This window comes from Ranitomeya variabilis, chromosome 4, assembly GCF_051348905.1.
Source record: "Ranitomeya variabilis isolate aRanVar5 chromosome 4, aRanVar5.hap1, whole genome shotgun sequence".
NCBI lineage: Eukaryota > Metazoa > Chordata > Amphibia > Anura > Dendrobatidae > Ranitomeya > Ranitomeya variabilis.
The window spans coordinates 23234813-23251600 of NC_135235.1; the positions used below are offsets into that span (position 1 = coordinate 23234813).

The 16788-nt window shown below is 45.9% G+C and overlaps 2 gene segments (V, D, J or C); both read left to right on the forward strand.

The window, feature by feature from the left end:
- Positions 1–1441: 1441 nt before the first annotated feature.
- On the forward strand, positions 1442–11135 carry LOC143769511 (T cell receptor beta variable 6-6-like). The segment is given in 2 exon segments: positions 1442–1708; positions 10511–11135. Coding segments are annotated over 2 exon segments (378 nt in total).
- A 2128-nt stretch (positions 11136–13263) lies between these two features.
- Positions 13264–16664, forward strand: LOC143767546 (T cell receptor beta variable 6-6-like). The segment is given in 2 exon segments: positions 13264–13291; positions 16333–16664. Coding segments are annotated over 2 exon segments (360 nt in total).
- Positions 16665–16788: the final 124 nt, after the last annotated feature.

Here is a 16788-nt window from a genome sequence, read left to right on the forward strand (position 1 = left end):
TAAGGTAGAACAGATGTGGGAGCGGACAGTCAGCTGTCAGACACAGCCAGACTTCCCATAGGAAGGCAGAGATGGTAGTAAGGTAGAACAGATGTGGGAGCGGAGAGTCAGCTGTCAGACACAGCCAGACTCCCCATAGTGAAGGAAGAGATAGTAATAGAGTAGAGCAGCTGCAGGAGTGGAGAGTCGAGTGTCAGAGGCAGTCGGATTTCCCATAGGGAAGACAGAGATGGCAGTAAAGTACAGCAGCTGTGGGAGCGAAGAATTGGCTCTAAGACACATCTGGTTCACTACGATCTTTGCCTTCTCTATCGCTGTATACGGAGCACTGGACAAGTGCCGTGTATACAGTAATTGGAATAGATGACAGAACTTCTCCCACAGGACTGAGCGGTCATGCGATCATTGGGTCTAGGGAGAGCAGTAGCTGCGGGGTCCTATGAGACCCAGTCATCTCTGCTATGCAGCCAGTACGTTTTATGTCCACTGTAACTAGGGCTAATAGACCAATTCAAGTTACAGGAAATATCAGGTAATAAAAAGTATTTATGACCACATGGGGAGCACAGTATGTGAAATAAATGAAAATACATAGATAATAAATGAATGGTTACTAAAAACATAATTCAATAATTTAACAAAACATTGCCAATTAAAATGGCTGTTACCTGCTCCGCCCCCATCTAAAAACAAAATATATCCAATATATAAACGTTTATGTTACAGAAAAGAGAACACATTTCAAAATATATCTTAGTGATGCTTTGTGGTCATAAAATGTTTTAAAAAATATGAAAAACAGACACGTATTTTCTATATTTCCTCACCAATATTGCCTGATGTCAGCAAAAAAAAGGAGACTATGAAAATAGCATAAAATTTAAACCCCACAGATCATGAATAAAAGATCCAAAAATTGTTTGAATATTCAAGTGAGAAAACATTACAGCTGAGATAGAATTTCAGTTCTTTTAAATATTAAGGGAGTCCGTACAATGAAGACTCTGCCTATGGCTAGGATGGGATTTATTTATAGGAAACTACACATAAAGTAGACCCCAAAGGTTGGGTGGTGTGAGCTGTGCAGGACAAAGTCCTTCTTTACTTCAAGAAATAGAAACAGAGCAGGTTGTATGAACGTAGCTCTTCTGGGGCAGACCCCGGCTCTTCTGGGGCGGGGTTTGTGGAATTTTAATTTCAGCTTTTAAAGTATGGGGCCTGTTTATAGAAAACTCTAGATAAGGAAATCAGCAAGAAGAATGATCCGGCACTCTTAAAGCAGGGTTTGTGGCTCAAACAGAAGACTTATTTTTCTTTTTTTTTTAATGTTGGAATATTGCTTCAAGAAAAAATCTGCAATTAAAAATGAGGTACAGAAACTAATGTGGCACCAATATTAGTGTTGTCAACTTCTATGAATAGGAAGAACTGCAAATTCTGCTGTGGGAGGGAACAGGAAACAAAAAAGTCATAAATCATACGATAACGAGCCGCGATCACAACTATTCTGGGTGAGCAGCAGAAAAGGAAAGAAGGATCGGCGATGCGCTGAGGACAGAAAGGCGATTTCACATAGAAATTCTTCCAGTTCAGATCAATTTTGAGAAACAAACAAATAAAACCTGAAGTTGCAACTTTGTCTTTCAGGATATTTAAAGGACCATGATTAGTCAGATACACCTGATTCTGATTCTGGAAATTCTCCAAGGTAAGGGTTAATATCTGACTAGTTCCTGGCTTTGTGCTTTCACGGACTTTCTTAACCCATTACTTGCCAAATTAGCAATTTTCATATTTTTTTTTTTTAATGACAGATTTTTAATGATTTGGGTCCTAATGAATCCGAAACATAATTTGCAACATTTTTTCAAGCACGGATTTTTCAGAAAAGGGCGTCACAATATTCAATTAAAAATGACAATGACTTGATTTCCTATTTTGAAAACATTCATTTTACAAACACAACACAAAAAATTGGACCTAATTATAAAAATTATAAAATCTTAGTTGCTAGAAGCTAAAGATTAGGCGTCCCAAAAAAAAGGACATTGGTAGAAAATGGGTTAATATCTACTATATACCTAATGCTCAATCCCTATAGAAAAAAAGTTCTGAAACTTTCTAAAACTTTTTAAAGTTCTGAAACTTTCTGTTTCCGTTTCTTACCATTTCAAAATTTCTGCTTTCAGTGATTTCAAAACAGAAGCTGAAAAACTTGTAAAGATTAAAATGCTTCACACAGCTGAAGGTTTGGTACAATTGTATCCAGCCCCCAATATCCTCTGAGAGATGCTGTGCAGAGCAGCAGCACACTTCTTTGTTACAATGTATCACTCTGGTGTCAGGCCGTGTTTAGGGGAGAAATCTTAGGATCTGGAAGGGTTTTCCGCCTCTTGATGTTAAAGGGAACCTGTCACCTGAATTTGGCGGGACCAGTTTTGGGTCATATGGGCGGGGTTTTTGGGTGTTTGATTCACCCTTTCCTTACCCACTGGCTGCATGCTGGCTGCATGCTGGCTGCAATATTGGATTGAAGTTCATTCTCTGTCCTCCATAGTACACGCCTGCGTAAGGCAAGATTGCCTTGTGCAGGCATGTACTCCGGAGGACAGAGAATGAACTTCAATCCAATATTGCGGCCAGCATGCAGCCAGCGGGTAAGGAAAGGGTGAATCAAACACCCGAAAACCCCGCCCATATGACCCAAAACTGGTCCCGCCAAATTCAGGTGACAGGTTCCCTTTAACAAAAGTGAGTCCATTCATGGACAGAAAGCAGAGGTCTTGAAAATGATAAAGAGCAGAAACAATTATATTAGAAAGTGCAGGAACCTTTCTGTAAATGTAATATATGAGGACAGAGTGACTGGTGTTGGACGTCAGGTTTTTGATGACGTGTCCCACAAGTGTTGTCATAGTCCCCTGACAGTTGTGATACCTCCTCAACATCTGCCCACATTGTACAACATCCACATTGGCGCTGATGATTGTGTTGTGTATTTCAGGTTGGTGCCAGAAAGTGGAGGTGACCCAGAGCGACCGGCTCCTGATAGTCCGGGCCGGGCAACCTGTGAACATCTCCTGCCACCAAACCAGCAAGGACCATTATGTGGCAGTCTGGTACCAGCAGGTGCCCAGCGGAGCTCTGCAGACCATGGTGTACTCCGCAGACCCTGGCACCACAGACATGGAGGCCGGGTACCAGAGCTGGAAGCTGCAGAGACCGTCCAACCTGCAGTCATGGCTGAGCAAGGCCGGAGCCGAGGCCCAGGACTCCGCCGTGTATTTCTGCGCTTCCAGCAGCCACAGCGGCAAACGGCAGAGGAACCGAGTGCACAAAACCTGTACATATACCAGAGACCTGCAGGGGGCGCTGCCGCTCTCAGCACAGCAGTCAGCGTATCTACAGATGTCTAGATACCATGGACACAATGGACCGGTGCATCTGAGCTCATCATGTGGGATACTCTCTGCTGTATCTGAGCCAATCGTGTCATTTCCTATCTGTGGATCTAGTGTATCTAAGCACAGGATGTGTGATACCGCCTCAGGCAGCTTAGGTTTCTCATGACAACATTAAACATGGCTCGTATTTATCTTAAAGGGAACCTCTCAGCGAGTAAATATGAGAGTAGTAGTCGCGTGTTCCCTAATAAAAAACAGAAGCCATGTGTAAATCAGGCTGGAAGTGCACTGGGGCGTGTCAGTATACATGGAAAAGCCACCCATGTGCATCAACACGCCTCCAGTGCACATACTGCCTAATTTACATATGGTGTCTAAAACAGATTTATCATGACTGTTACTTTCTGTGCATAATAGATAAATACTAGATAGATATTGATACATAGATAATAAATAATAGATAATAGATGATAGAAAGATAAATAGATAATTGATAGATAGATAGTAGATAGATAATAGATAGTAGATAAATAGATCATAATAATAGTCTTTATTGAAATGTATAAAAAATAATCAGATAAAGCAGAGTAAATAAGCAAAAAACCCAGTCACCCAGCGGCCAACTAGATAATCAACAGAGAAGCTACAGCAGGTTCCAAAAAAACTAATGTGCACACCTGACAATTGACAAATTGGAGCCGTATAATATAACGCCAGAAAGTAGCAGAAATATTAAGGAAGAAATCAGGGCTGTTTTTAGAGTTTCTGCTGCCCTAGGCACTTTTAGTGCTGCCTCCCCCTTTGGTGAGTATGACACTATCGGCAGTGACTTTGGCAAGAATCGCTGATGTGAAAGTCGCCTTTTGCAGCAAATCCGGCAGTTTTTCTGCATGTGCCGCGTAACGGATCACTTACGGCAACACTGCGTTCGGCCTCATTCATTCCCTATGGGATTTGCGGCACTTGTGATCTGGCAAATGCGGTACCATACCTCCCAACTTTTGAAGAAGGGAAGGAGGTATAAAGCGTGCGGTGTGCGTCGCGCTATGCGCGCCGCTGCAAATTTTAGGCCACGCCTCTGACCACACCCATTTCACAACTAGTCACACCCATATCCACGTCCCAACCACAGCCATTTAGCACTGCTGATCACACTGTTTTATATGCAATAATTATAAACGAAAAAATATGGCCACAGTGCTCCATACTGTATAACGGCCACACATGATGCTCAATACTGTACAATGGCCACACAGTTCTCCATGATACTGTATAATGACCCCCCCTCCTGTATGCATGGCTCACACTCCCCCCCTGTATGCATGGCTCAAATTCACCCCCCCCGTATGCATGGCTCATATTCACCCCCCCTGTAGGCATGGCTCATATACACCCCCCCTGTATGCATGGCTCATATACACCCCCCCTGTATGCATGGCTCATATACACCCCCCCCCTGTATGCATGGCTCATATACACCCCCCCCTGTATGCATGGCTCATATACACCCCCCCCCTGTATGCATGGCTCATATACACCCCCCCTGTATGCATGGCTCATATACCCCGCCCTGTATGCATGGCTCATATACCCCCCCCCCTGTATGCATGGCTCATATACCCCCCCTGTATGCATGGCTCATATACCCCCCCTGTATGCATGGCTCATATACACCCCCCCTGTATGCATGGCTCATATACACCCCCCCGTGTATGCATGGCTCATATACCCCCCCTGTATGCATGGCTCATATACCCCCCCCCTGTATGCATGGCTCATATACCCCCCCCCTGTATGCATGGCTCATATTCACCCCCCCATATGCATGGCTCATATTCACCCCCCCCTGTATGCATGGCTCATATTCACCCCCCCTGTATGCATGGCTCATATTCACCCCCCCCCTGTATGCATGGCTCATATACCCTCCCTCTATGCATGGCTCATATACCCCCCCTGTATGCATGGCTCATATACCCCCCCCGTATGCATGGCTCATATACCCCCCCTGTATGCATGGCTCATATACCCCCCCCTGTATGCATGGCTCATATACACCCCCCCTGTATGCATGGCTCATATACACCCCCCCGTGTATGCATGGCTCATATACCCCCCCCTGTATGCATGGCTCATATACCCCCCCCTGTATGCATGGCTCATATTCACCCCCCCGTATGCATGGCTCATATTCACCCCCCCCCCTGTATGCATGGCTCATATTCACCCCCCCCCTGTATGCATGGCTCATATTCACCCCCCCCCCTGTATGCATGGCTCATATTCACCCCCCCCCTGTATGCATGGCTCATATTCACCCCCCTGTATGCATGGCTCATATTCACCCCCCCCCTGTATGCATGGCTCATATTCACCCCCCCCTGTATGCATGGCTCATATTCACCCCCCATTCACCCCCCCCCTGTATGCATGGCTCATATTCACCCCCCCTGTATGGATGGCCCATATTCACCCCCCCCCTGTATGCATGGCTCATATTCACCCCCCCCTGTATGAATGGCTCATATTCATTCCCCCCCTGTATGCATGGCTCATATTCACCCCCCCCCTGTATGCATGGCTCATATTCATTCCCCCCCTGTATGCATGGCTCATATTCACCCCCCCCGTATGCATGGCTCATATTCACCCCCCCCCTGTATGCATGGCTCATATTCACCCCCCATTCACCCCCCCCGTATGCATGGCTCATATTCACCCCCCCTGTATGGATGGCCCATATTCACCCCCCCCTGTATGCATGGCTCATATTCACCCCCCCCCTCTATGCATGGCTCATATTCACCCCCCCTGTATGCATGGCTCATATTCATTCCCCCCCTGTATGCATGGCTCATATTCACCCCCCCCCTGTATGCATGGCTCATATTCACCCCCCCTGTGTGCATGGTGGCTCTGGCTTATCTGCCATCCCCCCCTGTATGTGTGGCTCATCTCCCATCCCCCCCTGTATGCATGCATGCATGGTGGCATTGGTGGCTCTGGCTCGTCATCTCCCATCCCCCATGCGTGGCTCATAGGCAGCCTGCCCCGCCGCTCCCCATCTATCTTGTGGCTGCCGCCTGCCGGGCTCCCCGATCCTCCTCCTTCATCCTCCCCGGCTCCCCCCGTCCCTGCCTGTCATCATACTCACCTGGCTGTGTCACCTCACACCGCGCACGGCGCGCAGAAGAACGGGATCCTCCACCTCTGTGCTGTGTCCCGGCGCAGCACCCTCGTCGTCCTGTATGAGCGGTCAGGTGGTACCGCTGATTTAAGGTCATGAGTCATGACCTTAATCAGCGGTACCATGTGACCGCTCACACAGCGAGGGTGCAGTCACTGAGAGCAGACCAGGCGTCGCTGGAGCAGGTGAGGTGAGTATGCATCAATCATAGTGTGTATGGGCAAGGAGGCAGCGGCGGGGGGGCGGCGGTGGTGGCGAGGGGGGGGGGCGAGGGGGGAGGGGCTTAAGCCTTAAGGTGACCCCGGCCGGACCGGACTTTGCATTAAAAAAAAAAAAAAAAAAAAGCCACACACACCTGCTCAGGTGCCGCCCCCCCGCATGGCCCCGCCCTAGGCACGTGCCCTCAAGTGCCTAGTGGCAAATACGGCCCTGGAAGAAATCCTATAAAACTGATGAAGATCAAATATAGCAGGATAATATCATAATACAATGGGCAAAAGCCATATAACTGTATTGCGTTGTGTGGTGGTGTATGCGGGCGAGGCCCTCATCCAGGCTGGACTGGCCCACAGGAGAGCAGGAGAATCCTCTGGTGGGCCACCACCCTCTTATATGAGCAGTAATTGGCACTATACACTTGGATCACTATGTACAGACAATGGCGGCATCTTATTTATTTTCCAATCTACCCAGTTCATTGTTATATAAATTTCGAATTGAAGATAATGTTACATGTGAATGTAGCTGAAGAGTGGGGCCGTGGAGTTGGTTGCTGGGCTGCATTTGGCACCCTATTCCGACACTGCACTCTCCTCCCTTTTCGCCCTGAAAGTGTGAGTCCCGACTGGATGTGTGGCCTTGTCCTGTGTGGGTATCACACCCGTGCAGATCGCATGTAGCCGTTGGGTTGGGATGGCCAAGACTGTGTGTTTTGCAGTTCAATGAGGCAGACTTCGGCTCCAACACAAACTCTTTACTGGGCGGCAACTTGACAGGTGTTACATACAAGGGCCAGTGGGTACAAAGTCTTACCGACGTTTCCTTCACAGTATAAAGCATTTCCACTTCCAATGTCCTTCCTCTGCAGTTCTCCTCCAGGCCTAGTGAGGCACATGTTTCGTACTATGTCGCCACAACCCAGGCTGAACGCTGAAGTCCTGATCAGCAGGTCTCTTACTTGCTCTCCATTTCCATGTCCTATGTCTTGGGTCCTATGTCTTGGGTCCTACTTGGTGCCTTCAAGGGTAGGTCACCCTTAGTCACACTCTATACATTACACAGGCAAACATCACAAAACAATCCGCATGGCACGGTGTTTACAAATGAGGTAGAACACAATACACACTAGGCGATTGGTGTCTTCGGGGGTAGGAATGCTGCAGCACCGTCCACCATCCTTACAGTCCTCTCCTCATTAATGAGAGCAATCCTCAACCAACCGGACACCTGGAAGACACCAATAGACGCTTATAAAACAAACATGACATTCTCTTCTTCTGGAGCTAAGCAAGGTTCCTCTCCTTGGTGGGTCAGCATCACCCCGCTCCCACTAGGTTGAGACCCCGGAATGTGAATTCGAGTTCCTTGAGGGGTTTGCAGGCCAACACATCAATAGCCCCGACAGTCCACGAGCACATCCCAACTTCTTCATCCCGGATGGGACATTGGGTTCTCCCCTCATAAAATAAATACCAAGGGTCGAAAAAGAATTGGAACAGCCTCGAGGGTGGGGAACAGAACCCAGCTCACATTTCACAGAAAAAGCTCGCATTCATTTTTCGGAACCCAGCATCTATATGTTCATTATGTAGAGGGCCCCTGGTGACTCCTTCGTTACTCTGCTTTATCTGATTTTTTTTATACATTTCAACGTAGACTATTATTCTGATTTTCTTGCTTCCATTGTTTTTTGGTTTTCGTATATTTGCTGTCTGCACCCTTTCTAGTATTAGGCCATTCATACGAGTACTGTTTATATTTTGCACTACAGTGAAAGGGGCCCTGAAATAAGATGCGACAACTTCATTCATCGTCATTCATGAATTCAGCAAATCTTGTATCTGCCATGTGCTACAGAAAGAAATGTTACTCCGGTCCGGGAATGTTGCACATTACTGTTGTAATTTACGCCACTTTTGTTGTGTATATTCTGGTGAATTTATAGTGGAGGAATTCCGACCACTTTACAAATATTTGTCAGAGCTGGAGAGGGACCAACAAAGAAATGACAAAATTTACACAAAAACTTTGCAACATTTCAAACACTTTTACACCAGAAAACTAGCGTAAATTTCTTGATGAGTTGCCTTTTTTTGTTCCTCAAGATGTCTGCAAAAATTGAATTTATGACATTAGGACGTCATTGCTGCTATAAGAATATAGTTATAAGATGAAGGCACAAATTGGCCAATTCATGAAAGCCCACCGGCCACAACAAGGTGACCAAGTACAGGAAGCCGCCCGCTCTATCTATCTATCTATCTATCTATCTATCTATCTATCTATCTATCTATCTATCTATCTATCTATCTATCATTTATCTATCTTTTCTGTATCTATCTATTATCTACAGTATCGTTCTACCTATCTATCAATCTATCTATCTTTTATCCACGTTATCTATCTATTATCTATCTATCTATCTATCTATCTATCTATCTATCTATCTATCTATCTATTTTCTATCTATCTATCTATCTATCATCTATCCATTATCTATCTATTTATTATCTATCTATCTATCTGTCTATCTATTATCTATCTACCAAATTGTGCAGCAGCCACTGTAGGCGCCAAGATATCTGACAATGACTGAATACATGAATTGTAACCTGCATAACTGCTTTATAAACTTAATTCTTACCCTCAACATTAAATATACCTCGTTATTTTCCTTAAAGGAAATTTGTCACCAAGTTTTTGCCACCTAATCTGAGAGAATCATTATGTAGAGACAGAGACCCTGATTCCAGCTATGTACAGTATTACTTACTGAGCTGCTTGGTGTAGTTTTCGTAAACCCACTGTTTTATCAGCAGTAGATTATCACTAGTACACCTGCTGTCATGTAGTTCAATCATGCCCCCAGCACTGATTAGCAGCTTTCTGCCTATGCACAGTGTACACAGAACGTGGCCAATCAGTGGTGTGGGCGGGGTTATACACAACTCCGCATTCAGAGAACTGCTAGATCTGCAGCAGAGAAAACAATGACTTTATTCAAACTGCAGCAAACAGCCCAGTAAGTGACACATCACAGGATTCAGGGCCTCTGCCCCTACATCATGTTGCTCTCAGATGGGAGAGCAACAAACTGGTGACTTTTTGACTTTAAAGTGAACCTATCTGCACATTTTTACTTATGAAGTAGTGGTACGGCTGTGTGGGCGCTTGTCCCCCAGTAATAATGACCCTATTCTTGTGCCGATTCAATGAGAAATCATATGCAAATAAGGCTGGGAGTGCACTGGAGGTGTGTCAGTGCTCTAGGACGTCCTCTTCTAAATGTACTGACACGCCCCCAGTGCACTCCCAGCCTGATTTGCATATGGTTCTACACTAGATTTCTCATGACTGACACATTGGATCGTTGCAGAGAAGGCGTCGCAGAGAATAGAGACAGATAGAGATGGATACATAGGAGATAGACGTTTCCGATTCCTGCGGGTGCAGAGGAGGAAACAGGAAACGAGCGCGACCTCGGCGTCTGCACATCCGTCCCCAGAGACGCACACCGCCATCATAGCGGGATGATGAGGGTTCTCCTTCTGCTCCTGGGATGCGTCCTACCACGTAAGCGGTGACCCAAGTTATCCTCGATGTGTCCGGTGTATCTAAGCCGGAGCATCTCAGCTGTATCCGGATCATTGCGGTGCACTTGTGATTGTCAGACCCCATTAACCCCTTGTGTCCCCGCCAGGCTGCGGCGCGGTTCGCGTGGATCAGGAGGAGAAGCTTCTGATGGTGAAGGCTGGGGAGAAAGCGGAGCTGAGATGTAAACAGGATCAGAGCAATTATTTCTACATGTTCTGGTATCAGCAGAAGCCGCAGCGAGGACTGACGCTCATGGTGCTATCTCTCGATGCTAAATCCGAAGACATGGAGAAGGAATATGAGGGCAGGTGGTCCCTACAGAGGCCCACCGTCTACAGCTCCACCCTGACCCTGAAAGCCTCCGCCAGAGAGGATGGAGCCGTATACTTCTGTGCTGCCAGTATACACAGCCGGAGGGAGCGGAGCCCAGCGTGGTAATAACCCGGGTGTAATCCCCTCCGGCTCCTGCAGGGGGCCTCATTCTGCAGACAACTTTATCACTGCTCATTAACCCATTAATAAAAAATAGGCTTTACAACCCCTTAATACGTCTTGATACGACTCAATTAAGGACCAAGCAATTTTTATATATTTTTTTAAATTATTGTTTTGCATTTTTATTCTATTTTATTGATATAGTTGCAGATAGAATTTTTTTTTCTTATTGCCCCACTTTTGGCATATACATGACCTATTGATTAATTTTTAACCCCTTCATGGAAGAATATGAAAAAAAAGAAATGTAAACTTTTTTTGGGGGGTGGGTGGGAATAAGTCTTTCTAATGGCAACATATTTTTTGGCATTTCTCTAATTCACCGGTTACCGGGGAGATGTCATATAAAGTTGCTTTTGTTTTATTTTACAAAATGGTGTGAATATGACAACAGCAAATAAATTAACATAATTACATTTTGTACCTTTTGCACAATGAGAAAAAAAATAATAAAAAAGTCGTTTTTGTGTTGCCACAATCTACGACCCATAACTTTTGTGTTTTTTCTTTAGTCATACGAGGACTTGTTTTACGTGACAGATTAAAGATTTTCTTGGTTCTATTTTCGTGTAAATATTATGAAACTGATTTATTTGTATCATTTTTTCAGGGGAAAATACAGAAAAAAAATGTGAACAAATAAATAAAATTCCACTAATATTTATGTAATTTTCTTTTCACTGTTTACCATTTGGTAAGAATAACAATGTATCTTTATTCTACAAGTAACTTTGTGGCTTTACCAAATAGACATTTTATTATGGTGAACTATTTAAAAAATAGAATTTTTTTTCTGGATGTTTTTGTCTTTTTTATTATTATTACATTTAATTACACTTTTTTTTGTCCTCCTAGGCATCAGAGCTTAAGGCCACGTTCACACTAGCAGTATTTGGTCAGTATTTTACATCAGTATTTGTAGCCAGAACCAGGAGTGGAACAATCAGAGGAAAAGTATAGTAGAAACATATGCACCACTTCTGCATTTATCACCCACTCCTGGTTTTATATACAGTGCTCATTAAGGGGTTAATAAGGGACATGGAAAATAGAAATTCATGCAGATAAATGAGATTTTAATATAAGTTTAATGTCGAGATTTAACGGATAGAAGGCAAAGTATCGATCGGATGATTGTCAGGGATCTGGCGTCTGTGACCTCCAGCAATCAGCGGTGATCACTGGGAGAAGCCATGCCATTGTGCAGACATATATTTTTTCCTACAGCTACCCCTAAGGCCGGTTTCACACGTCAGTGATTCCGGTACGTGAGGTGACAGTTTCCTCACGTACCGGAGACACTGACACACGTAGACCCATAAAAATCAATGCATCTGTGCAGATGTCATTGATTTTTTGCGGACCGTGTCTCCGTGTGCCAAACACGGAGACATGTCAGTGTTCGTGGGAGCGCACGTTTTACACGGACCCAATAGAGTCAATGGGTCCGCGTAAAACACGGACCTCACACGGACATTCTCCGTCTGGGGTCCGTGTGCGTGCCGGAGACAGCGCTACAGTAAGCGCTGTCCCCCCCACATGGTGCTGAAGCCGGTATTCATATCTTCCCTGTAGCAGCGTTTGCTATAGAGAAAATATGAAGAATAGTGTTAAAAATAAAGATCCATGTGTCCGCCGCCCCCCCACCCCCTGTGCGCCCCCCCCGCTGGTCAGAAAATACTTACCTGGTCCCTCGCTCCTTCCTGGTCTGGCCGCGCCTCCTACTGTATGCGGTCACGTGGGGCCGATCATTTACAATCATGAATAGTCGGCTCCGCCCCTATGGGAGGTGGAGCCACATATTCATGACTGTAAATGATCGGGCCCACGTGACCGCATGCAGGAGAAGCCGCGGCCAGACCAGGAAGGAGCGACAGCCGACGGGGGACCCGGGTAAGTATTTTCTGACCAGCGGGGGGGCGCACAGGGGGTGGGGGGGCGGCGGACACATGGATCTTTATTTTAAACACTATTCTTCATATTTTCTCTGCAGCAAACGCTACTGCAGAGAGGATATGAATCGCAGCTTCAGCACCATGCAGAGTGGGTACCACACGCTCCGTGTGGTACCCACTCGCCATACGGGCGGCACACGTGTGCCGCAAGTATGGCCTCCGTGAGTTCCCAGGCACACGGACACGGATAACTCCGGTACCGATTTATTCCGGTACCGGAATTATCTGGACGTGTGGGACAGCCCTAAAGGCGACATGTAGAATTACATGTACATTGAGTCGCAGAGACCCGCCCGCTCCCTGCACTGCAACGCCGCCAGCCAATCAGAGGCTGGCACTGATGTCGGCGTGCCCATCATGAGCGGCACATGGTTGGCATACTAAAGTCAGCTACATGATGTAGAAGGGGATGCCGAAGGTTGTGGGAGTGAAGGGAGGTAAGAAGAATGATTTTTTTTTTCATATTTTAGAAAAGAGTGGCAGCGACATTATACCAGGAAGGGGCCCAGGATGACTGACATTGTTATAGGATGGGGGACATTATTCCAAGAAAGGGTCCATGATGGGGGGCATTATACAAGGATGGGGAACATACCAGGAAGGGTACCAGAATGGGGGAACATTATACCAAGAAGTGTCCCAGGAAGGGGGACATTATACCAGGAAGGGGCACAGGATGAAGGACATTGTTATAGGATAGGGGACATTATTCCAAGAAGGGGTCCATGATGGGGGGCATTATACAAGGATGGGGAACATACCAGGAAGGGTACCAGAATAGGGGAACATTATACCAAGAAGTGTCCCAGGAAGGGGGACATTATACCAGGAAGGGGCACAGGATGAAGGACATTGTTATAGGATAGGGAACATTATTCCAAGAAGGGGGGCATTATGCAAGGATTGGGAACATACCAGGAAGGGTACCAGAATGGGGGAACATTATACCAAGAAGGAGCTCAGGAAGGGGGACATTATACCAGGAAGGGGCTCAGAATGAGGGGAATTGTAACAGGAAGAGGCCCAGGATAGGGGACATTATAACAGGATGGGCGAGAATGTACCAGGAAGGGCCAGAGGGTGAAGGACATTATTACATGATGGGGAATATTATACCAGGAAGGCTCCTAGGATGGGGGCATTATAACAGGAAGAGGCCCAGGAGGAGCCATGACAGGTGACATTATTACAGAAAAGGAACCAGGATGGAAGGAAGGGACCCTGAGGAATGTACGGTTGTGTCAGATGTTCAGCAAATGGTCTGTGAGTGTAAGGAGTGAGGACTGCCAATGTCCGCTGTCCTGGGTATCATGGTTACAGTTGGGCTCATATGCGCTATCATGCATCTGAGCCTTCCCGGAGTGTAGCCATCAATCCTGTAAGGGTATGTGTCCACGTTCAGGATTGCATCAGGATTTGGTCAGTTTTTTACATCAGTATTTGTAAGCCAAAACCAGGAGTGGAACAATTAGAGGAAAAGTATAATAGAAACATATGCTCCACTTCTGCATTTATCACCCACTCCTGGTTTTGGCTTACAAATACTGATGGAAAATCCTGACCAAATCCTGATGCAATCCTGAACGTGGACACATACCCTAACTGGGACTTATCCTGTATTGTGTAATCACCAAGATCTGTGTCTCCGAGGAAGAAAAAGGCTGAGATCCGCCGTTGCAGCCGATAAATCATTTGCGCCCTCTGGTCACTGTCAGAACCACCTCCATAACCCAAGACTAGCTACTCCCACATTAGGACATAAGAATACTGACTAGCTGATTATTACCAAACTGTGGGGGTGCAGCTCATTTAACTATATCCCCAAATAAGGAACTAAAATACTCCAAAAGTCCACTAATAGGGGTGTGAGAAGCTTTTGCACACACGTTTTACATTTGCTACATTTATTATTTAACCAAGCTCCACCCCCGAGGATCTATCACCGATAAATGTCATTTTACTATTTTAAAATAAAATGATATTTTATCTGGATAATCCACACACGTCAGTGATATTTTATGATTAGTGGACTTTTTTGAGTATTTGGTGTGTGGACTTGTGCTGTGGGGGCGCTATGCCCTTGCAGGCTGCATGATACCGGTGATTTCGGCTGGACAGGACCGGGCATTATAAAGTTCAGTGAGGGAGGCCACAAGTTAACAATACACAGTCTTTTACTAAACCATAATTTGGAGGGAACAATGTACAGTAAATAGCGGGTTCATAATTTCACGAACATTTCCTTTAACACGTCGAACATTCTTCCCGTCCTTCCCAGGATGACTCGGTTCTGCCTCACTCAGTCCTATGTCTTCACCACTGCCCAGCAGAACTACAGTCCAGTTAATGAGAGTCCTAATCTCAAGCCGCGGTTCCACACCCTCCTCCCTCTTAAGGGAACTAGTTTGCCAATATGGCCGGTACTTAGATTCTCAGCTTGCTGATACCTTGTAATTGTAACTTCTGCCCGGGGCACACTCTTCTCTTCATCTCATGTTCTCTATTCCATCCTGGCCCATTATCTCTCTGAGTTATATACTCGGGGCCATGCTGCTAGGCGTCCTGTCCTAAGACCCATCTCTGGTGCATCACTTTGTCCTTCGGTCACTTGTCTGTTTCCCTCTCTCTCTTTACTCAGGATCATGCCATCCACTGCCTTGGTCTCCGCTCACTTCAGGGACACCCTTGTCATGCGGCTCTGCTCATTAGTCAGACCGCAGGTCCTCTTTTACCACATTCTGGGCCCTATCTAACTTCCTAACAGGAACTGTCTCTGTCCCTTCACCTTAGCCTCTCCCACTCTGGGCTAGTCCCAAAGATTAACCCCCAACTCTACCTACTATCAGACAAAACACAACACTGTCACCAATAACGTACGTCACCATACGCATTACACATTAGAAAACACTACTACAATAGATATGTCTTCAAGGCGGAACTTGGGTATTATGCCCATCTCCTTACTGTACTGTGGCTCTTATTGGCTTAGCCACATTCCTCCTTCCTATACATCGATCACGCTGGAAAAACAAGGGTTAAATTGCGAACAAGAAACAGGAAATTGAAACAACTGGTGACAACCACTAATCCCTCCTGCTGAGAGGAGAAGAAGGAACGGTTCATACATACAAGCAGCCTCAGCTCTATAGGACGGTACGTTATACAGAGCGGATCCATCTCCTGGGGTGAGATGATGAGGATTCCTCTCCTGCTTCTCTCTGCATTTTCTTTTCTCCCATGTAAGTTTTATCTAGAACATTTTCCTGCTGAAGTCCATTAGTTTGTGCCTGATGGTGCGGGAAAACTTACTAATAAAGTGAAATGATCCTATGCTAGATACTCAAGATTATTCTGGCACTTTAGGACTTCAGTGTTGGAGTTGGAGATTATGGGGGGTCTCCGGTCAGGGACCATTGATCTTTGGTATATAAGGTGACGTTATAGGAGTCTTTGATTGTTAACCCCTTCCTTTTTTCAGGCTGCAGTGCGGTGAAGGTGGAGCAGTATGAGACTTTACGGATTGTGAAATCTGGGGATAAACTGGAGCTGAGATGCAAACAGGATCAGAATGATTATTTAGGCATGTTCTGGTATCAGCAGAAACCGGGGCAAGGACTGAAGCTCATGGTGTATTCAACAGGAGCAAACGCGGAGGACATGGAGGCTGACTATAAGCAGCGGTGGTCCCTAAAGAGGCCCACGGTCTACGAGTCCAACCTGACACTGGCAGTCTCAGCCAGAGAGGATGGAGCCGTATACTTCTGTGCTGCCAGTATGCACAGCCGGAGAGGGCTCAGCCCAGCGTGGTAATAACCCGGGTGTAATCCCCTCCTGCTCCTGTAGGAGGCGCTGATCTGCTTAGTAAAGAAGAAAATAAATGTATACAAATAATAGCAGGAGATACAATGTATCTAATTCACAGCTCAGGACTAGG